Source organism: Sorghum bicolor, chromosome 1 (assembly GCF_000003195.3).
Source record: "Sorghum bicolor cultivar BTx623 chromosome 1, Sorghum_bicolor_NCBIv3, whole genome shotgun sequence".
NCBI lineage: Eukaryota > Viridiplantae > Streptophyta > Magnoliopsida > Poales > Poaceae > Sorghum > Sorghum bicolor.
Genome location: NC_012870.2, coordinates 2,391,296 through 2,413,808, shown reverse-complemented (window position 1 = coordinate 2,413,808; position 22,513 = coordinate 2,391,296). Strand labels below are relative to the sequence as shown.

At 45.0% G+C, this 22,513-nt stretch overlaps 4 protein-coding genes across 5 annotated transcripts; all 4 read right to left on the bottom strand.

The window, feature by feature from the left end:
- LOC8079712 (nucleobase-ascorbate transporter 6) lies at positions 1,849–5,526 on the bottom strand. Its single transcript, XM_021457546.1, has 14 exons — positions 5,255–5,526; positions 5,057–5,154; positions 4,744–4,920; positions 4,562–4,662; positions 4,398–4,473; positions 4,247–4,306; positions 3,957–4,141; positions 3,716–3,812; positions 3,525–3,611; positions 3,359–3,417; positions 3,163–3,254; positions 2,876–2,953; positions 2,623–2,783; positions 1,849–2,352 (listed from the first exon to the last, which is right to left on the bottom strand). Exons 1-14 carry the CDS (start codon positions 5,352–5,354, stop codon positions 2,134–2,136), a joined length of 1,590 nt encoding a protein of 529 aa, XP_021313221.1. The 5' UTR covers positions 5,355–5,526; the 3' UTR covers positions 1,849–2,133.
- Positions 9,349–13,174, bottom strand: LOC8079711 (calmodulin-binding protein 60 A). 2 transcript variants are annotated; one of them, XM_002463569.2, is made up of 7 exons: positions 12,881–13,174; positions 12,683–12,758; positions 11,951–12,003; positions 11,370–11,860; positions 10,724–10,884; positions 10,409–10,609; positions 9,349–10,288 (listed from the first exon to the last, which is right to left on the bottom strand). In XM_002463569.2, exons 1-7 carry the CDS (start codon positions 13,021–13,023, stop codon positions 9,701–9,703), a joined length of 1,713 nt encoding a protein of 570 aa, XP_002463614.1. In that variant the 5' UTR covers positions 13,024–13,174; the 3' UTR covers positions 9,349–9,700. The 2 variants fall into 2 exon arrangements, with proteins under 2 accessions (XP_002463614.1, XP_021306868.1); XM_021451193.1 differs by lacking the exons at positions 12,683–12,758; positions 12,881–13,174 and adding an exon at positions 12,080–12,174.
- On the bottom strand, positions 13,880–17,497 carry LOC8079710 (mitotic-spindle organizing protein 1B). Its single transcript, XM_021451508.1, has 2 exons — positions 17,049–17,497; positions 13,880–14,302 (listed from the first exon to the last, which is right to left on the bottom strand). Exon 1 carries the CDS (start codon positions 17,335–17,337, stop codon positions 17,050–17,052), a length of 288 nt encoding a protein of 95 aa, XP_021307183.1. The 5' UTR covers positions 17,338–17,497; the 3' UTR covers positions 13,880–14,302; position 17,049.
- On the bottom strand, positions 17,704–22,512 carry LOC8057352 (pentatricopeptide repeat-containing protein At1g74850, chloroplastic). The gene is made up of 5 exons (XM_002463567.2): positions 20,895–22,512; positions 20,395–20,810; positions 19,201–19,515; positions 19,003–19,110; positions 17,704–18,614 (listed from the first exon to the last, which is right to left on the bottom strand). The coding sequence occupies exons 1-5, from the start codon at positions 22,395–22,397 to the stop codon at positions 18,278–18,280; spliced, it is 2,679 nt and encodes an 892-aa protein (XP_002463612.2). The 5' UTR covers positions 22,398–22,512; the 3' UTR covers positions 17,704–18,277.

The following is a 22,513-nucleotide window of genomic DNA, read 5'->3' as shown; positions in this document are numbered from 1 at the left end:
TTATTTTATATTTTAATTCCTTTTAATTTCCTTTTTATCCTTATTTAAATTATTTATTTATTTTATTTGCTCTATGCACTTTTTATCATTTGTTAATCATGTTTATTTTTATATTTTTCTTCTTAGTATTTATTTTTTATTTTTATTTTCTATATATATGAGATGTTTATGTAGTATATATTTAGTGTTCTATGTTGTGTAATGTCATGTTTACGTATTATATATGTGATATTTTATGATGTTTCTTATGGTGTTCACTTAGTATACATGTAATCTATAATAAATGTAATGTTCTATAATATATTTAATGATGTTCTATGATGTATTTAGTGATGTTAATGTTCTATAAATATATTTACGATATTTGAAAAGTAACCCTTTGACATTATTTGAAAATTTTCTCCATTTTGTGTTTTTATTTTTTTATGCTTTTTACTCTAGATTTTATTATTATTTTTATCTATATCATGTATTTATGTATTTTTATGTATATTGTAATATCAGTTTCGTAAACCTACAACCAAAATACTATTATTCAAAATCCATAAAATTTTTTTACAAAGACACAACATTGTCCGTTGAACCTAGAATATTGTCTCTACTTAGTAAAAGAAAATATTTTATCTTTATAAGATAAATATTCATTAATAAAATTTTATCTAAATATATCCATGTGTGATCTTGTTTTGAAGGATTGTTTATAAGAAATTTAATGGTGCAATCAGAATTTAATTTATATCTTTGGTTTATGAGTTATGACTTTTTTTAATTCGTTAAAACAATTTTGCATGCATAGGTGAGTGGGGCCTAGGTTGATGAGATAGCGTGTCATCGCACAGTAAAAAAGACCACCAAAGGGATAAGAGTTGTGGACGGATCCTCTCCATAATTTTTAGTTGTAGAGATAAATATTTATTAATAAAATTTTACCTAAATATATCCATGTGTGATCTTGTTTTAAAGGAATTGTTATAAGAAATTTAATGGTGTAATCAAAATTTAATTTATATCTTCGGTTTAAAAGTTATGACTTTTTTTAATTCACTAAAACAATTTTGCATGCATAGGTGAGTGGGGCTTGGGTTGATGGGATAGCCAATCATGATATAGTAAAAAGGGAGTTGTGGCTTCACCATGGATGTGGTAGATGGGTCCTCTTCATATCTTTTAGTTGTAGAGATTAATCTGTCATTAGCATATGTGGGTTACTGTAGCACTTAAAGCTAATCATAGAGTAACTAGGCTTAAAAGATTCGTCTCGCGATTCTCAACTAAACTGTGTAATTAGTTTATTTTTTTATCTACATTTAATGTTTCATGCATGTGTCCAAAGATTCGATGGGATGGATGAAAAATTTTTAGGTGGGAAACTAAACAGGGCCTTATACCCCTCCCTTCTCCACCACCATCTCCCCATGCTCGGCTCCACCACCACCAGATTTGTTGCATGGATAGCTATTACGTGCTTAACAGATTTGTTGCATAACAGAAGTTGAATCCAATAGTCTTCAATCTAAGTTTTGAGTTAAATTTTGTACTAATCACACATCATTTTTTTTCATATACATCATTATGGATGGAATGGCAAAATCCATTTGTACATGCCTAGTACAGATTGATGATACAAAAGATGTGCAATTTGCGACTGCTAACCCGTTATGATGCAGGACAAGACTCAAGACACCAGTTATATGGAAATTATGATGTGACAGTGCCAGCCTAAAAAACTGTGCGCTGGCAGTCCATCGTCCTTTACCGGACACACTCGATCTCTTTTGATTCTGGAAATTAATAGCAAATGCTCAGTACTCACTGAATCTGTAACGATTGCACATGCACTAGCATTAGTTTACTCTGAAATAGCACTGGAGTGTAATTTATAGAAAGAGTACTGGAGCAGTTCTCTTTTCATTTTCTTCATCTATCCGAGAACCCAACCCAATTTACATCAAAAATACCAAGCAATTTCTCCATTCCTTCCGAATAGGTTAGGCTGAGCTCTACAAGATTCAGAACTCAAGCTCAAGGGGTACAACAGAAGTAGGAGAAACAGCCACTTGGGCGTGGCATTGCCAAAATCATACAACAACCTAATCGAACAGCATTTTCTGTTTTCAGTTAGCAGCAGCAGGATCAGAAGGATGGGAAGAACTTGTTGAGGTTGAATGGGAGGGAGTAGAACTCCTCGCTGCGCGGGTCAGTCTTGAAGGACCTGAACCTGTCCCAGAAATGGTGCCCCCGGTCTTTCCTCACGGTGCCGTCTCGCCTATGCAGGGTGTTGTCCAGAAAATACGCCACAGCCCCGGCAACAAATGCCTTCGAGGAGAATACCACATTGATCATATCATTGAACTGGGCATGAGCACAAGGAAAACACATCTCTTAGTTTGCAGCTCTTCAGCATGCCAAATTTGCAGTAAAACTAACTAGAAGGTAATTTCAGAAGCACATAGCACCAGAAACCAATGTCAAAGAACCATGATGCAGTAATATCAAACTTCATTGTGCAAGGTGGCATGCCAAATGAACATTTGGTAGAACCGGAAGTACAGAATTATCTGTGTGTCAGCATGTTGCCTCTTGTCAAATAAATACCAAAATGTGTTTCGAGTTGGATCTTACCCATCTTGCATGCGTGTGCACTGGACCAAAGCCTGCGACGGAAGTGTATTCATTGAAATACTGTGGCACCGACAGACCCATAAACAAAGAAAATCCTAGGATGAACTTTGTTCGGAAGCTATTCAGGTTGCAGAACTGTAGGAACCCAACACCTGCCATACCTGTTTGTACAGGAGAATACATAGCCTTTTCATAATTCAACAGTTCTATATAAAAAACATGCAAAGTTTAAAATTTGCTTCGTGCTACGTACCAACATATGCAAAGAGAAGACAGTATATAGCTGCGATAATTGGGCCAGGAATCGATGCAAAAACAGCTCCAAATTTCCCTACAAAGGCATAGAAAAAAACATTACAGTTAGAGACAGTTGGTTACCATTAGAAGTGCAGAAGCATAGTATGAATTGCTCAGTTGTATTTGTCCAGATGATAAGCTTAAATAATTCCAGCCTTAAAGTTAACCTGAACTACTTAACACAAAGTATTATTACAGTCAAAAGTTGTTGAATACATGGTCACATAAAAGTATGAACCTTACCAAGGATTGAGAAGAATATCATAAATCCAGCAGAAATCTGCACAACGCGTCTACTACCAACGCGTGACAAACCGAGCAGCCCAGCATTTTCGCTGTTCCATGAGAATATCCAAACTCAGACAGAAGTTGAATAGTTTTCAGATCACATGATCACACTATAAAAAGTAGTTGCAGCAGTCATCTAGAATCAACTTACACAGATACAGAGGTTCCATTAGCTGTTCCAAACAAGCCACTCAGCAAAATGCCAACTCCCTGGAATGGCACATAGACAAATTAGTTGGGTAAGTCAGTAAGATGCTCAGATGTCATTCAAAATTTTTGGATACACTAACTGCAAACAAAAGGAATTTGGACGATACCTGCCACCCAATGCCACGACTCATGATGGAAGGAGGGCATGGTGTTGCACTGGCATACCGTGAAACGGCAATAAATGCACCGGTGGACTGCATCATGCAGTAAGGAGTATCAGCTTGAAGGAAGATGATATGCAGTTCCATCTAGGATAACAAAGCTGCAGAAATATCATGGGTTTATCCAAATAACATACCTCTACAAGAGCAACAAAAGAAGCTGCCATCATAGCAAAAGCTTCACCAGCATCAAAGGTTGGTGCTCCCCACTGAAATGGATAGGGTACACTTATCCTGCAAATCGTAGATCAATAATCTATCAATCTAGTAGCCAAGTAGGGTCTTTGCAGGATGTTACATTCTGAATAAGTACAGAAAACATACAAAGTTCTGCCTCTTAGGTAGGGAAAGAACATGCAAAGGGATGCATTATATTACCATGGAGCACCCCCAACAAGGCCAGATCGATCAGTGCGGCAATGGAATTGGGTTTTCGGAGCAGCATTCTTATAGGCACCGCCAACCGTCAGGAAGAAGGCGTAAAGCCAGATGAGGGTAATGGACATTATGACAGCAAACCGCTCAAAGGCAGTACTCAGCAAGGGGACCAAATGTGGTATGTACTGCAAAAGAGAAACAGAAATTACACATTGTTCTCAAGGATCCAGCAACCGTTACCGATTGAAACCACAGAGCAGCAGTCCTGAATTCCTGATGCATCCTACTACCTGAGAAAGTGCCACCAGCAGTAAAATCTGTGGAAGACCAATCTCTACACATTTGGCAACCTGCAGGGTAAAATAAATTCATGTTACTACCTCAGTGTTGCCAAATACATCACTATAGGGAGAATGTAGTACTACATGTAGAAAGACATACACTTGGAAACCCCAGTTCATAGAGCCCGAATCCGACGAGGGCGACCAAGGGGGCAGCAGACAGCGGGCTCAGCAGCCTGCAACAGGAGTTAGAACAGACAGATGGAATCAGAGGAGGTACACTGGGACCTGAACACACGAGGGGGGCGAGAGCAGGAGACGAACCTGACGACAATGCGCCAAAGGCCACTGAATCCCATGATGATTTGGAGGGTGGAGGCCACAATGAGCGCGCCTTGCGTGCCCCGCATGATGCGCACGAATTTCTGCAGCAAAGAGATATCGGTGAGCCGGGCAGCCTCCGTTGGACTTGGAACCGGGCAGGACAGGAAGGCGAAGAGGCGCACCTCGTGGGGATCGGCAATGCCGCTGTAGCGGCCGGCGAGGATGATGGAGATGGTGGGCGCGACGAAGGTGTAGGAGGCCCCCATGACGGCGGGGAGGCGCGTGCCGAGGAAGCTCTGGATCAGCGTGTTGATCCCGGCCACGAACAGCAGCGTCTGCACCACCCGCGCCTTCTCCTCCTGCGTAGAAAGCGGCGAGCTTTCGTGTCAGGCTACGGCGGGCGGCGGCGGACACACACAGAGAAGAGAGAGAGAGAGAGAGAGAGAGAGAGAGAGAGAGAGAGGAGAGAGAGTCGGGGTCTCGGGGGGGACGTACATTGCCGCCGCCCATCTGGGGGACGAGCGCGGTGGGGATGATGACGGTGGTGCCGAGCATGACGAGGTAGTGCTGGAAGCCGAGGAGTACGGCCTCCGCTGCATTGCAAACAAGGGAGACGGCGTCAGTCGTGGACCCTCGAGAGAGATCCAAGAAGCAACGCGCGCAGGCGACGGGGGGAAGGAAGGAAGGAAGTACGCCATGGGGGCGGGCTGGTGAGGCAGTAGGATACGGAGGGCAGCTGGTCCCTGACGGCGTGCGGCTGCAGCTCCTCCTGCTTCGGCGCCGGCGCCGCCATCTCAGGAGCTCTGTAGTACGTTTGTTCGCTGTTGTTCTTGTTGCTTCTTCTCCCTCCTCTCTGCCTCTCTCTCTCTCTCTCTCTCTCCGCTTTGTTTTCGTGGGACGGGAAGGGAACGGGCTCGGAGCAGAGTGAGCTGCCAGAGGAGTGTGAGGAGAGTGCGAGCTGCCGGGGGACGCCCCCTGGTGGCGACGCGCGATTTGAAGCAGCCGGTGGTGCGGTGCGGCCCGCGTCGTGGCTCGTGGGTGGCGGTGGCGCAGGCACGAGGCAGCGCACCAACGGCAGGGGCACTGATGACTCCGCGGTGACTCACGTACGCAGCGGCTGCCACTGCCACGCACATCCAACGGCTCCCCCCGCGGCCGAGGCCGGGGCCGGGGCCGAGGCCGAGCAGTAAAATATTCCCACGGCCGAGCAGAGCAGAGGTGCCCGCGGGCCGCGGCCGCGCCGCGTCAAACCGGGTCTCCACCCCGTCGTCGTCGTCGTCGTCCTGCCCTCTCCACGTGATCCTCACCACACCAGTTTCCCTGTCCCCGTACGGCGGCCGCCGGGGGCACTGGGTGGAGCACAGCACAGGGAGGGAGAGAGCAGCGCGCAACCTCCTGTCTCCGGCCTCCGCGTAGGTGCCGAGTTTATTGCGGCCATAATTCCCACGCGGGCGGCGGGCGGCGGGCCACGGCCACGCCTGTCGTCCTCCCCGCGCCGTGCGGTACGTTCAAAAAAACACCCCGCACGGCATGGGCGCGTGGCCGTTGGCTGCCCCAGGCCGGCAGGCCGCAGCAGCAGCGTCCGAACTCGCTCGCACACGCACGCCGGTTTGACCAGTTTTGAGTTGTGTTTGTTGCGGGCCTCGCGGGCGGCGCAGTGCCGGTGGTGATCGAGTGCATGTTGCTGTTTTCAGAAGCACAATCATACGCCTGCTGCATGCAGGTGTCCGTCCTCCTGGCGTTTCTCAGCTGCGGCTGCAGCTGCAACGAAGGAAGGAAATGGAGGTGGTGCCTTTTGTCATGTTTCAATGCTTGATTGCATGTGGCCATCTGCCAAGAAACGAGGAAGATGCTTGGTATACGGTACAACCTATTGTTTGTATACGCACAATATACACCGGAGAGTCAGCTATCTACCGTTTAGTCATTGTTCAAGCTAAATGGCCTAGGCTAAACATACAATTAAAAAGAACAAACATACTACTACTAGATTGGCGGATCAAGAGTTTGTGGAGTAACCCAAACATCTCCAATGTGGATAGTGCATGGATCTTTATAGAAATCAATTCATGTTTTATATTAGAATAAAGGTAAGAAATAGAACAAAAAATAATTCTATATTCCAAGGGGGTTCAGCCATAAAAGCATCTTTGATAGTTTTCAAAAATAATAATTGGTAAATCGAAGAGTTTTTAAAGTGGCTAAAAATACTGATTCGTTAGGTTGCTCTAACAATGTATAAAATTTCGATTCTAAAACATAGAAGATAATTTTACATCAACAATCCCAAAAAATTTATAAATCACTCCAACGTACAATTGCATTGGAAATCTTGCCCTACTTCCCAATATTCCTACATCCTTCCATCATTAGATTGACAAATCAATACATGTCTAGAAATATCCGGAAGGCTACATTTATTTCCCAAGTGCGAAAAGATTGAGAGTTGAGACAGGGAGCTATTAGAGAGCAAGTTTCTTCAATGTTACTAAAGAAATCTGGATTAGGAGTACGCTTTGGAAACTCTTGGAGATGTTGTGCCATAATGAGCATCTCGTTATTGACGGCCGATTAGGGATGAGTGTGGTAATGTCAACACCATTTTGGCATTTGCCAATGTTAGTGAGGCGGAGGGTCATTTCTCCGATGTGGTGGGGCTGTGGTTAACAGTGGGCCCATGAGGCGGAGGGTCCCACACGGAGACCTGAAACACTTGATTCGGGGGAACCCGGCCGTGCAGCAAACGAGTGATCCCCACATGGGCACTGGAGTCGGTCGAGGTCGAGCTGAGCAGGCCAGGTCTTGCAAAAGCAAGGCGAAAGTTGCAAGGAAAGGATCTTGGGAACCTCTTCCTCGTGTTTCTTTCGGTCTCTTCCCTTGTTTATTCCACAAATCCTGAGGGTGGAGGAGCCGTGGAGGTGGGAGGAGATTGGATCCATGCATATGCATTGCATCCATCTCATCAGCAAAGAATCAAATTAAACCGACCGACAGGGATATTACTATCATATTCCTTACGCGTGAACGTGGAGTAGTAGTAGTTTAGAGACGAGGCTGCGGATGTACAGGGAACAAATTACTGCAGGTTACTAGTAAATTCGTGCTAACCCTGCAAACACTGCAGCAAAACCAGACACGGCCATCAGGCCATGTCGTGTTTGGGTGCAGGGATTTCAGATTTGGCAGGGCGGTGGTCAGCAGAGAATAAAGACGTTGGCTCCCGCAAAACTGCAAACGCCAATCCAGCCCTCTCTGTCTTTTTCTCTGGTTTCTCTCTTCTTTCGGTGATACTCGTGCATTATGGAGGGAGGGAATCAGGATTATGCAAATGGAGTAGTCTATTAGTGCTTTACCCCACCCAACGTCTCTCTGAGCCTCTAATCAACCTAGCCTTTTCTGATTCATCATGGGCTCATGGCTCATGGGGAAGTGTTTTGTACGGCTCATGATGTAGTAATATAATAGTAACAGCCGGGGCCTTGCAGGTTTAAGCTTCACTTTTCCTTTTTTTTTTCTTGACACTTTTCTAGAAGCACATACCAAGTCAGGCTACAACAATGAGAAAAAGTGAAAAACAATGGCGGATTCTTCATTCAACTATCAAAATGTTACCCCTCCGCCATTCTAGGACACATTAATTGATGATGAAGCAAAATGACATCGATAGCACTCCAAAGCACTAACGATCAGAATACTATATAGTAATACCGATATCTTGCTACTTGCGAGCATGTTTTTATTTATGGGATAAATTTTGAATCATAGAAGATCTTGCTCTATGCGACGGAGACGGAGTGGACTTTAATCCTCACATGTGGTTTAAGTCCAGCTTGTTTGGCTAAAAAGCCATGACCGAAAGTAATTTGTTGTGAGAGAAAAACACTACTGAATAGAAATTAAGCCGAATAAGAAGATAAACTCAAGCGAACAAACTATTTACCTTAGGCAGAATTCACGAGAATAGAAAACTAAGTGATCTAGGAATTAAGCCGTGATGTATTTGTTTATTTTGCTCATTCACCATGCCCATTGGACTATTTTTTACGATACATTGAATGCTAGGAAGAAACCAAGGTGCAAAGAGTCAACGCATGTCTATTGCCTCGCATCACTAACTAGGCAGTAAGCACGCCACACACGAGCAAACTATTTACCTTAGGCAGAATTCACGAACATAGAAAATTGAGTGAGCTAGGAATTACGCCATGATGTACTTGTTTATTTTGCTCATTCACCACGCCCATTGGACTATTTTTACAATACATTGAATGCTAGGAAGAAACCAAGGTGCAAGGAGTCAACACATGTCTATTGCCTCGCATCACTAGCTAGGCAGGTGGCACGCCACCCAGGAGCAAACGGAGATTAGGCCAGTCTTAATGTTGTTTCATCAGAATTTTATGAACATTAAATATGCTGATGTGGCACCGTATTAATGAAGAGAGAGGTGATAAGAGTTTTATAGGGACGAAACTCTTCTACACTGTTTCCAAAATATAAATGTGTTGGAAACTAAGTCATAAAACTCCCACTGAGGATAACCTTAAGCCCACAGGAAAAGATCAGCAGCAGCTAAGTGAGATTAAGCCCAAAAGAAAAGATCATCGACTAGATTAGTCACTATGACAGTTGATGAAGGGCAAATTTGAGCCTTAGGAAGGCAAAGCTCTATAGTAAGTGGACTCCAATTTGTCATGCAAATGTTCAAGGTAAAGCTCTATTGTAAATTTAGTCCAATTTGTCATGCACATGCTGTCCAGCTTTTTATCAAGTGTCATCCAGGTCCATATACACATTACCGTCTACATAAACTTGTTAAAAAGTGACATGTAGGTTCAAAATGTCCAAAATACTGCAAAATCAAGCAGCATACTGAATACTACTATATAGGTAATACACGGCCCGCATAAAAAAGCAAGCTCGGCCAGCCAGCCAAAACATCACAAATGCTTGCGCATCCCTCACCCTGTACAAAACTTCATCTGATTATTTACAGCCGCATAGGGAACCCTAGCTGATAAAATGCTCTCATGTACAGCTGAAGAAACCAGCAGAGCTTACCAGCTGTGACAAGAAACAAACTAATGTACATGATCTCTCCACTTATTTTGCAATTTAACTACACATACATGTGTACACTTATTTCCCATGTTTCTTTCTCTTTGCAACGATTCTCTTGGTATAGAAAATCCATCCTAGAACATAAGACAATGTTCTCCATCCTCTATATGCCGCCTTAGGCTTTGAGATGGTAGCAATGAAGCCTTTCAGTGCAGCTCCAAGATCTTGTGTGTCGAAGGATATGCTGGGATCTACACTGCTGTAATAGCTCTCACTGAATGAGGGATGGGTGCTGCAGTCATCGTATACCAAAGAGTTGGAGAACTTATCCAGCGTCTGAGATCCTTGAGGCACTTCATGGCCCCCATCTGAGGGCAACACTGGCTGAAATTGATTAGCATTGCTTTCTTCAGTCTCCAGTACACAAGGGTCTAAAGCATCGGATGGCTCCATTGAGAAAATGTTGGGTGATGGTACGGTCGAATGGCTCAAACTAAAACCATCAGTAGAAACTTGTGTGGGAAAGTGGTTATATTGATTTTCACGCCACGATGGAGATCTCATATTGAATGGATCTGAAGGGTTTGCCACAAGCGTTTCATTGTCACATGTAAATACATCCTTCCAGTGTTCATATGCTTGCTTCACTGCTGCACGTGCTTCGGCCTGAAAATAGCCAACGTGTAAAAACCAATGGTCCAGATCATAAAGGGTGGAGGTATGGGGGAAATGGATGAATTTGTTCAAAGGAAACTTGGAATTTGGAAATGGATGCAACATGGTTACCTTCTCCTTTTCAGTAAGGTCATCAACAGCAACATATTTATCAGATATTAACCCTCTTACTTCTCCAACTACATTGAATACAACACCAACTTTGTTTAAACTGTCAGGATAGTAGTGATGCACTTTGTCAGTTAGAACACATGTTTTTGCATGTTCCACAGTGGCCTCCCACATCTTTGTTGACATGCCACCACCTAATATCTGCATGATTTGGACATAAAGCAGGGTTAGTAATACACATCTTTGCTGAACTGGAACTACCATAGGCAACAATACGCAGTACATCAGAAGAACAACAGAAGACAAGAACAATACCTTTCGAAGTCTAGAAGCATCAAGATTTAATAATGTGAGAAAATCTTTGACAGTGCAAATGCTCTCCCTGTTCAAACGCTTGTGAAAAGCACCTTCCTTGCCAATTTTCTCCAGGCGCCAGACTTCATCTTCAAGAAATGGTGGGTGGTGCTTCTTGTACACTGATCAATAGGAGATAATCAATTAAATTATACCATTTTAGAAGTATTCAGGCCGATGGAGAAATAGCACGTATCATCATTCAATTAGAGAGGTAGATCAGTAGGATATCAAAACCCCTCACTTAAGGAAACATACTACAAAACTAAGTCTAGAGGGGAGAAAATGAGAGCAGCCTAGGAGGAACTAGGCGGTTTTTCATTAAGCAGAAAATAGGCACCCAAATTTGAGTTCAAGAGGACCCAAACCTTGGTGGTTAGGACACTGGATGCATGACCACACCTTCCACCCCATCTAGTCTTCCTCAACTAAGTCTCTCTAGAGGACAACAAGGAGTTCATTTATATTTTTCATGTAACTGTTGAATTAAGTGCAACTACGTCAAATTGTTCATGAGCCTAGAATGAGTCTAGCAGAGCAAGAAGCCAAGAAAGTAAAAGGATAGCTCGGGAATTGAAATTTTTTAAAAATCCAATCATAAACTCACATTCTCCTCGATGATCCTTAACCACAAATGATTCAGTTTTTGCTTCCCGTACTCTTACACCATTGAAAGAACCATCCTCAGTTCTTGCACCTAGCCTGAACTTTCGGCTCCGTGTCCAGCTGGAGTTATCTGTGAACGAAAGTTCCCCTACTGTCCCAATGCCATCAATGAGGGCAATGAATACATCCCCAGAAATCAAGGGCCTTTTGCCTTCTCTTTCTTTGACAATGTTATTGTTAAATTCCTGAGCTGTCCAGTCATCATCTTCTCCACTTTCAAAATCCCCCTCCAGAACTACAATCTCGACCTTTATCTGGAACTCCTTGCCTGGTGCTACAATTTGTCTTGTCAAAGCATCAACTAGAGCAATAGTTATACTTAAGGAGCCCTCTCCTTCAATCTTGGATCCAGTAAATATTGGAAGAGCAAGTCTAGTCATGAACTGCAGCTGCAAATTCTTTGACGCACATGGAACAGTGTCTGTGACGTTTCTAATAAAAAATAAGAAATAAACTCATTAGAGATACAGCAACAATAACAAATCATGGTGGTTGTCAAAAGCAGTGTTAAAAACTCCATACCTTGCCATCATAGAGGCATGATTTGCAAAAGCCGACTCAATTTCTTCTTTTACCTAGAAATGAATAAACTATCAAAACCGTTGGTAGCAGTAGATAGCTAAAACAAACAAATGGTGGTTCAAGGCGAACCTATGCTGCAGTCCACTGTAAAACTATCACTGAACTGGAATGGCTGGACACAGAATGAAAACAGGGACACGAAGCTTTATTTTGTAGGGTTGGAATCATTCTGGATACAATCATGAGAGCAAGCCTATACAGCTCTTAATACGATATATATATATATATATATATATATATATATATATATATATATATATATATATATATATATAAACCTAGCTTCTCAAAGAGTAGTTTGGGAGGTAAAGAAGAACTTGCTGTTGTGATATAGAAACCTAAAGCATGTTAATTCTTATCAATTTGCAGGTTTGTAGGGCTCCAATAAATTAAGTTGGAAATGTTTGGGGACTACTTAAGCATGTTTGCAACTTCTGAGTTAGTCAACTGATCGAATGACCCAAAATCAAGATGAGAGTGTGATCAACAACAGATACAGATGGGATTGCAACAGTACTATGTAGCGTCAATGCAACCAACAGAAGGAAAGATAAACAACCTTAGAGGGCACACATCATACCAACTATTCAATCCTAAGAATTTTCATTCAACGCACAAGCGAGAAATTGGCCACGTAGTAAATAAGTAATAACAGACAAAAGGCGGTCTCACCACTCTCCTGATGAGGGGCTCGAGAGCAATTAAAAACTTCTCGATGTTGGTGTTCCGCATCACCTCCGTGATCACACTGCAAGGGGAACAATCCAAGTCACCACCATAACAAATCAGAGAGCGCCGCGAACGAACCGGCGCGACACAAACCAGAGGGGATTTCCCAATCCAGAGCGCGCGAGGGGAGGAGGAACTCACTCGCGAAGGGCGATCCTCTGCCGCTTCGGCTCGCCGGGGCGCTGGGGCAAGGAGGATGATGATGAGCTCCCACCGGGCTCGCCTCCTCCGCCGCCGGCGCGCCGGGGCCCGTCGCTCTCGTCCGGCTGCCTCTTCTGCGACATCTCCGGCCGCCACGCCTCGCTTCGATCGATCGCCGCTTGGTTCGGCTCGCCCACACCACACCGCGTCGCAACCGCGGCTCCGCTTGACCTACCTCCGCGCCGTACAAGAGGCGCACCACGCGTTCGCTTCCATGGACATGTTTTTTTTTTTTCCTTTCCCCTCTAGAAAATGACTGAGGCCTTGTTTAGTTCACTCCGAAATCCAAAAAGTTTTCAAGATTCTCTGTCACATCGAATCTTGCGGCACATGCATGAAGCATTAAATATAGACGAAAATAAAAACTAATCACACAGTTTGACTGTAAATGACGAGACGAATCTTTTAACCCTAGTTAGTCTATGATTGGATAATATTTACCACAAACAAACGAAAGTGCTACAGTTTCGAAAACTTTTCAGTTTTCGGAACTAAACAAGGCCTGACCCTGAGGCTGCGCTGGTGGGCCATCGGGGGCGGTCCGGCACACGACAGGTCCCCACTCGGAGGCAGGCCGGGTCGGCCCAGGCCGGCTTTCTTTAACAGCATAGTCGTAGTGGTTTGCTTGATTAATCGATTCGAATATGTTTTGCTTTTGCTCCGTTCAAGATTCAGCCACAATTTCTGACCTGTGACCAAGCTAAAATAAGCTCGCAACACGTCAAACAAAACAAAAAAAAGTATATAAACTTGGCAATGGTGCATTGAACCTGGACCTGTAGGCGTCGACGAAGCCTACCCAATTATGAATTAACGACTGGCAGGCAACTCTTTTTCACCGCAGTAATAACGGCCAAGAGTTTGATCAGATCGAGACTACTAGACAAGTGGAGGAACAGTAAAATGGTATCACTACGCACTCATAACAGGACAGGGGTGTAGAGATAAAGATGTCACTGCTCGATGGGTAGACATGACACGTTCCCTCCCAGGATAAGCACATGCCAGTGCAAAGGGTGTGTACAGTATGGTCAAAGAGAGGATAATTAGCGAAAGACCGGGCGTGAAACACTGAAACTGATACATACAATACAACTGATGGAAGCAGTCCAATGATGGGTGTAACGAGACAATGACTCCTCATTCCTGTTAACCCGCATAAGTCCAGCGAGGGATACGTGGATTTCTAGTAGGCTCTATGAACCCAACCACAGGTTTTCTTGTCGAAACAACAGCCACAAGCCCACAACAGCGCACATGGAACTGTAAAGGCAATCCTTTTCATCCAGCGATTCCATTCCAGCAGCGAGATCTGCACTTGCTTCAAAAACTACGTCGGTTCCATCCAGACTATAGCAGCACCTGATTAAGCACAGATACAAGAAATATCATTACCATGAAGATATAAATGCTTTTCAGATAGGATTAGGTCAAATCTCAAATCTCAATGCCCTGGACAAAATGCTTGTGATATCTCAGATTTGACCCAGGGAACTAAGGAGTATGCGACGAAAATGATAAGCAGCAGGATAATGCTGAAGCAGCAGATAGGAAAAGTAACCATTCTAAGTGATTGAACAATGTGTATCATATGAAACTTGAAATATTGAGCCAAACGATTTACAGCCAAAAGCAGTCACTATGAGGGCTATTGGCGTGACAGCACCATGTTATAAAGCCTAATTTCATCCTGAGCAGTATCAGTATCAAAGTTTTTTTTTTCCTGAAATGGGTGCCACAACTATAAATAACATTCATCGGAATCAGAATAATGGGAATCAACCAACTTGAAATCCAATGTAATCATCTGGTGACATCACAGATTATTAGACCTATCCAAAAATGGTACATGTAGAAGCCAACCCATATGCACCGCATCGCATTGCTTGATTATGGCCTTGTTTGTTTCCCCTTGCTAAATTTTAGCTAGCTAAACTTTAGTCACTTTAATAGCTAAAGCACCAAACACATTGACTAAAAGGAGCTAAAATAGTTTAGTCCCATTAGTCACCCAAGAGTAGCTAAAATAATTTTAGAGCATCTCCAAGAGAAGGCTATTAATATTCCCAAAACTAAAATTTGCGTGATTAGAGAAAAAACACCGGCCCAACAGGTCCCCAATCCTTTCCCCAAGATTTGGTCGCTCTGGAAAATTGAGCCCGCGCCCCTTGTATATGTGAACCGACAGGCATGCCCCCCAATCTTCCTCCCGCGCTCGTGCTCCCCTGCTCGCACCAATTTTCTGGATGTTTGCCGTGCTCCTAGCTCCACCTGCCACAGTAGTGCCCTCTTGTGTTTTCCCATCCGGGTTCAGTTGAAGATGGGCCAAGGCAGGGAAGTCGGTTCCCTGCAGGGGCATCTGGTGCTTGGTCAAAGTCCTGGAGCTACAGAGGGAACGGCTGGCCGGATGAACAGGTCACGCGGACGGAAAACTCCAAATCCAACTAATTTTGTTTGTAGGCTCGTTCCTATCCAACTAACTGATGATTTGGCAATTCAAAATATTTTGGGTCCAAAATATTGGGGAGCTGCTGTAGATGAAACTAGTTTTTACGAAACAATTATTAAAGAGAGCCCCCAATAGAGTGTTTTGGGGCTTATATTTTTGGGGAACTCTTGGAGTTGCTCTTAGCTAGCTAAAATTTAGCAAGGGGAACCAAACAGGCCCTATATATGTTCCAACAAACTCAAAAGTATCAAATCTACAAGTGCAATCAATAACAACCTCTTGCTACTTAAGGGATAGATAGAGCTGCTGCCATATAAACAACAAAAAGTATAATAATACTCAAATCAGATCAATCAATTGTTCATGGATTATCACCTCTATATCTGATCAATTATCTGAGGACAACTGAGAAACTTGTGTCACTCTAGACTCTGATTGAGTAACTTGTCTGCACTCTTCTACATCATAAACTCGGTTTGTGATGGAACACTTGATGTGCTGACATTTTCAAAATCTATTAGTTGCTGCAACACACCTATGCCATGGCAATACCACTACTCAAGAAGGTACAGCTATATAGAACAAGAGGTACATACTACAACTGTTCTCCATGCATAGAAACAATAACCAACCCCACAGTTCACATGCACATACCTAGATTCCCTAATTGTAGAAATGCGAGATTGCAAATTAAATAATTAATTGTGTAACCCAAATAGAGATTGTAATTTGAATCTTGATGCCAGCGCGTGTTTGCAGTCATGTAACATATGCACATTTTGTCTGAACCAACTCATCTAGGAACGACATAAGTCCATGTATTATCTGCTTGGGAAACGTGAATCATTAATTAAGATGCAAAATTAGTCAACAGAAGGAAACACTACATTCAGTTCAGTCATTCACAGCGGCTAAATGCATATTGTGGGATCTAGTTTGACTACTGATAAGCAATCTCACTGGGGAAGAAAGGGACACCACAAACCCTATGGACAGTGAAGTCTGTAGGGGAACAGCAGTGAGGTGGTCCATCATGTGTTCATCCCATAAATTTTAGTGGCATGATGTGGTTATACTAATTATTAGCTTATGAGGGATGAGATGATGGTGGATCAATCCATTCCATTCCACAAATCAAAAAAAAAAAAGAGACAGGGAATGAGAATATGATGGAGTGATGGACTACCTCACTCCTCAACCAAACATCCCATTAATCTACTAGTCACCGCAACACACCTATATCATGACAATGCCACTCAAGAAGGTATAACTAAAAAGGGTGGCATATAGAGAACGAGATATAGAAACTACCACAACTGTTGATGTTGCATAGAAACTATAACCAACTCCATAGATCACATAAGCATTTCCTGTTTGCAAGATGCCAGATTCCAAACTAATAATGTGACTCAAATAAGTACATTGTAATTTGAATAATGCCAAATGCAGCCAGCACCACATCTATGCAGTCACGTGATATATGCACATTTTGTCTGAATCATTATCCCTTTGTGAATCATAATCATAAGCAAAGGTACAAATTTAGTCAACAGAAGGAAATGGTACATTCAGGCATTCACAACGGCTAAGTGCAAACTACGGGATCTAGTCGACTAACTGACACATAGTCTCATCGGGGAAGAAAGGGATATCACAAACCCTAGGGACGGCGAAGGCCGGAGGGGAACATCGACGCAGTTGCCGGGGCCAGCCCCGCGGCGCCGTTGCTCACGGGGGAGGAAGCCGCGGCGGTTGGAGGAGCAGCGGAGGAGAGCTCGCGGACGAGGGCGGCCAGGGCCTCGGGGTTGGCTCCACGGTCGCAGAGCGCCATGAGCAGCGACAGGGTGTGGCGGTCGAGGCCGGTGTCGAGGATCTGGGACATCTGGAACGCCAGCTCCAGGGACTCCTTCGCCTGCCTCGCCGCCGCCGCCTCTGTCTCCATCTCCATCTCCGGCGGCGCCGTCTCTTCCTGGTAGGTGGTGGGCTGGCCGCTGGTGGCTCTGGGCTCTGGCTCCCGGCCTCCCGGGTTCGAGTACTCCTAGCACGGCGGCTGGTGGAAGAAACAGATCGAAAGGCTTGGCCCCGTATGTCAGTGGCTTCGTTTAGTAGCTACCCCACATGACAGTGGATCCATCTGTGATTTCCCAGCTCTTCCTTGCCTATTCGCTAGTCCGAAAAGTGAAGACTAAAATTACTGTTGCCTGATTTATTATGAGAGAAAAAACACTGCTCACTAACAGAAAAAGTACGACTGAAAAGAAAAGCGAACAAGGAACGATTTCCAGTGGCATCATACAGATAGATACAGATAAAGTAACAAAAAATTCAAGTGACATTTGGCACGGCGTATAGACCCTGTATATAAGAAAAGAAATCACACTACAGGCACTATTTCCCTCATCAGGATTCAGAACGTATTACAGTTGACATGTTTCACTAACAGTCACTTATCAGGCTAACGAGGTTATCATGTTTTACAGAGTTGAGCTGGACGTGGTACAAGGATGACATACACAGCAAGTGAGCAGCTAACAACATCCATAAGCTCATTCTCCCTACAGCGAGCTAAAATCCTGAAATGCAACTGACGTTCAGCATTGTCTGTCAAACCTGCAGTAACTAGCAGCTCACAAGTTTCAGGCAAGATGTGAATCTGCAGTAGCATCCACCGTGGATAACTGAACTCACCTTTCCACGAGGACCATGTATAACTGAAGCCAGCCACACTCTGCAAAAATGCGTATGGACGTGTGCCATAGTACTCAGACGGAGATCTGAATGAGCAAACTCCCAAAATATGGCTGTTATTCTGGATCTAGTCTCCCTTTGTTCAGACCGATGTGATGTCATCACAACTGTAGATGCAAAGGGCAGCAGCTCCTTAGAACTCACAATGCGAGAAGCTCTGACTCCTTTTCCTCTACCAACGGTTCGTCAGGCAAATGGCCGGTACCATTTCCCAATTGGTCCTCCCTTGTATATATCTTGGAATCGGGAGACGGCAAATGGGAGTTCATCATGGGGACAAAACCAGCTGCAGGAGACCCATTTGAGGAATCTACGGCTGACTGCAGCTTTTTCAATTGGGACTTCAAGCATATGATTCGTCCCTTGTTCCATTTTGGGAAGTGGAAGGATGCTGATAGTGTATCATTTAGAAAGGAGTAGACAACTTTGGCGGTTGGCAGTCCTCTTGTAATTGTGCTTTTCTCCATTTCACCTCTCCTGGATATCGAAAAACTATCAGATAGACCAAACCAGGCCCCAGGAAAATATTCACTGAAGTAGATAATTATATATGGGTGAAGGCAATATATTGTTCTATGACTATGAGAATAAAATTGAAATAATAATTGTGGAGTACTTTTATCCTATGAATAAGTTCACAATTCAGTTTTGCACTTGCAGTAAAATACCCAATTATACCCTCCAAGGCCCTCTCTTCATGTAAAGTTCAAACAGCAGTATAGGCACTAACTTAAAATCAAGTTGCACTTCTGTGAATATATCAAGCAAAACGACTGAACTAATTATAGAACCAATATAAGAATATAAGAGAGCAACAGAAGATGATAATATGAAAGGAAAGGAACATTTGAGGCTGGAAGCTTACAATACAACAACAGATGCTAACTGTGGAAGATCTTCATCTTCTACTAGTCTGTCATAAAGCTTATTGAGCCATACTGACACAGCCACCAGCGCTCCACCTACTGACATCCTGAATTGCAAACTAATAGTGAGTACAGCCTGGCCAATAGAAAATCAGGTTGCTTAACAGAAATACTATGAACAAGACATATAGCATTACCTATGTACATCTAGTGACCAGACCAGCTTGGTGTCACGATATAACTCAGGGAAGAGCCCAAATTGTACTGCTTGATCCAGAACTCTTGCAGCTCGGCCCTTCTGACCAAACCACCAAAGCACATCCAGGAGAGCATTAAAGAACCGTAAACTATAGTCACAGCCTTCCATGGTACTGTTTTCAAGGGCATATTCAACCATTTGCCAGTTGGAGCTATCATCGTATTCCCCTTTGATTAGGGAAGCAATTACTTGATGTGTACTACTAGCACGATTTGTTTTCATTTCTTCCAGCATATCATACGCATCAGCCCACCTGAAAATGAACATTAATTATGGTGTGGTCCAATCACAATGGATAGAAAACTAGAAATAGGGAATGTGGTCTGAACATCAATGTGATATCTGACACCAAACAAGATAATATTTTCAGTGACTCCTAATATGTACACACAATTATGCCTTGCATCCAAAGCATTGATTGTCTACTTGACAATTGTTCGGCTTAAACTGATAATCACAACTATATGTATTGTGCCGTTGTCCATTACTGATGTTTCCTGAAATCCTTAATAATGTAGGCCATACCTAGAACAATATCCATGGCCAACATAAGATTGCTAAGCACCAGAAAGAGCACACAAAATAACGGAAGAAACCTATTCCACCACAAAGCATATAATAAATATGAATTCATACCCAATAGTACCATCATGTAAACAGGTGGTACCTTGATGTGTGACTCAACACACCAAGAAATAACTGCTTCTGAAATTGAGCGCTTAATTGTATTGGTAAGGGTGAACAATCAGGATCCCTGATCTGAAAAATTGTTATTTAAATTCCAACTGATGCTTACCAGCATGCTGTTTGGTGCTCCAACTTTTTTCTTGGAGACTGAGGGTCAATTGTTTTTGGCAATTATTGTTACAATTGCTAGTTTGAACTTTGATCAAAACCTAAAATGTAGATGACAAGCACATGAAATTACAGTTCATAAATCTATTTTCCTATTTCTCCCCAAAACCAGTTAGTTTCATAAGGAAACTAATAGCACGTCGTTAATGCAATCTAAGTTTCAGTCAAGAATATGCAATGCATTGTTTATTAGCACCAGTATTTCTGTTATAAAACCATGATCAATCTTCCAGAGGGAATTTGTGGCAGATTAAGACAAGAAGTCCTTCACCGTTACCTGTCGTTCCTAGCATACAGTGACAACATCATGCAATAGGCAATAATGCTGGGCAGTGTCACGCTAGATTGAAGTTCTTCAAACTGTTCTTTACTCTCATCTATGACCCCTGCTATGCAGTAGGCATTAAGTACCCCCTCAAGGGACCGTTCATCTGGATTAAACCTGGATTTGCGCATCTCCATGTACGCCTTCACTGCATCATCCAATTGTGCGCCCTGGCAATATGCTTCGATGAGGGCATCAAATGAATCTTTGTTTTTCTGAATGCCAGCATTGTTACTCATCCGAGAAAAGATGGCCTCAGCCTCCTGGAAGAGCCCACCCCTAGCATATGCAAACGCAAGAGTATTGTAGGTCTCAAGAGTTGGCAAGCTACCAATTTCAGTCATCATGTTGAAAGCAACATAGGCTTCCTGCATACCGAAAAGGTCACGAATAAATCATTTCATCACAAGTGGGATTACTCATGGTTGAGATGTTTGGATTAGTTTCCTGACCTCATACATAGCCGCGTGGCCAAGAGCCTCAACCAGGCCAGTGTAGGCGTCTGCAGTCGGCACCATTCCTTCTCTGGTCATATATTCAAGAACTTCTCTTGCATCCTCATGGAGGCCACCACGACCACAGGCAGCCATGACATTTTCGCAGGTCACCATATCAGGCTCTACCCCAGTTTCAAGCATATCATGGAAGAGCTCCACCACCTCCTTGAAGAAGCCACCGTCCCCGTATACACGGAAAAGCACATTATATGTGGCCGTGTCTGGCGGTACAGCAGTTCTCATCTCACGGAAGAGTTCGCGCACTCCATCAAACCGCCCCTGCCTTCCATAAAGATCGAGCAGGACACGGTAAGTGGCAGCTGTTGGCGCACATCCATCAGCCTGCATCTGCCGCAGCACAGCCACCGCCTCAGCTGTGGCGCCAACACGCGTGTGTGCCTCCATGAGTCCTAGATACGCAGAGGCATCCGCCGTGTTCCCCATGACAGCCATTTCGGAGAACAGCTCGGCTACACGGGAGAGGTTGCCGGCGCTGGCAAAGGCATCCACAATGTAACGATAAGATACAGTGTCCGGGGAGACGCCAGCCTCAAGCATAGTGCGCAGCAGCATTTCAGACTGGTCAGCCAGAGAGCGCACGGCGGCGGCGGCGAGGAGGGTGTTGTAGGTGGTGAGGTCGGGGCGCACGGAGGGGGACGCGTCGTGCCGCATCTCAGCGAAGAGGCCGAGGAGCATGTCGAAGGGGACGGGTGGGTCGGTGGCGCGGGCGCAGGCGGCGAGCACGGTGTTGTAGGTGGCGGCGGTGGGCGCGACCCCCGCGGCCTTCATCTGGTCGAGCAGCGCGCGGGCCTCCTCGTGCAGCGCGTTGCGCGCGTAGGCGGCGATGAGGGAGGTGTAGGAGAGCGCGGTGCGCGACTCGGCGGGGAGGTCGTGGAACACCTCGAGGCACTTGTCGAGCAGCGCGGGGCCCTGGCGCCCGAGCACGCCGATGACGATGGCGTGGATGTGCTCGTCGGGGCGGCACCACGACTGGCGCTGCATGTACTTGAAGAGCCGGAGCGAGCGCTGCCAGTCCCCGCGACGGGAGAACTCGCGGTACACGGCCGCGAAGTCCTGCAACGTCAGCCGGTGCCGCGCCGTCTCGAGGCAGCGCGCGATGGAGCCCCGCGGCGGCAGGTTGCTCAGCCGGTCGATCAGCGATTCCACCTCGTACGAGCTCCTGCCATTCCCCGCAGGCACCAGCTCCTCCCTTCTCGCCGCGGCAGCGGCCCCGGCCCCGGCGCCCGTCCGCTCCAGCACCGCGGACCCCGCGCCCGCGCCCGCTCGCTCCAGCACCGCAAGCCCGCCGCCGCCCGCACGCTGCAGCACCGCTAGCCTCGCGCCCGCGCCGCCGCGGCTCCACCTCGGCCCGCGCCACCTCCTCCTGCCCCCCGGGAAGAGGAGGAGGTCGCAGTGGTAGGACGACGACGCGACGGTGGCGGTGGACACGAGCGCCATCGCCGCGCGCGGAGGGGGTTTAGGATTCCACCACGCCTTGGATTTTGGGGGGAGGGGAGATTTTTGCCTCCGGGGGAAGTGGATAGAGTCGCAGGGCGCACTCTCCCGAGCGGGCT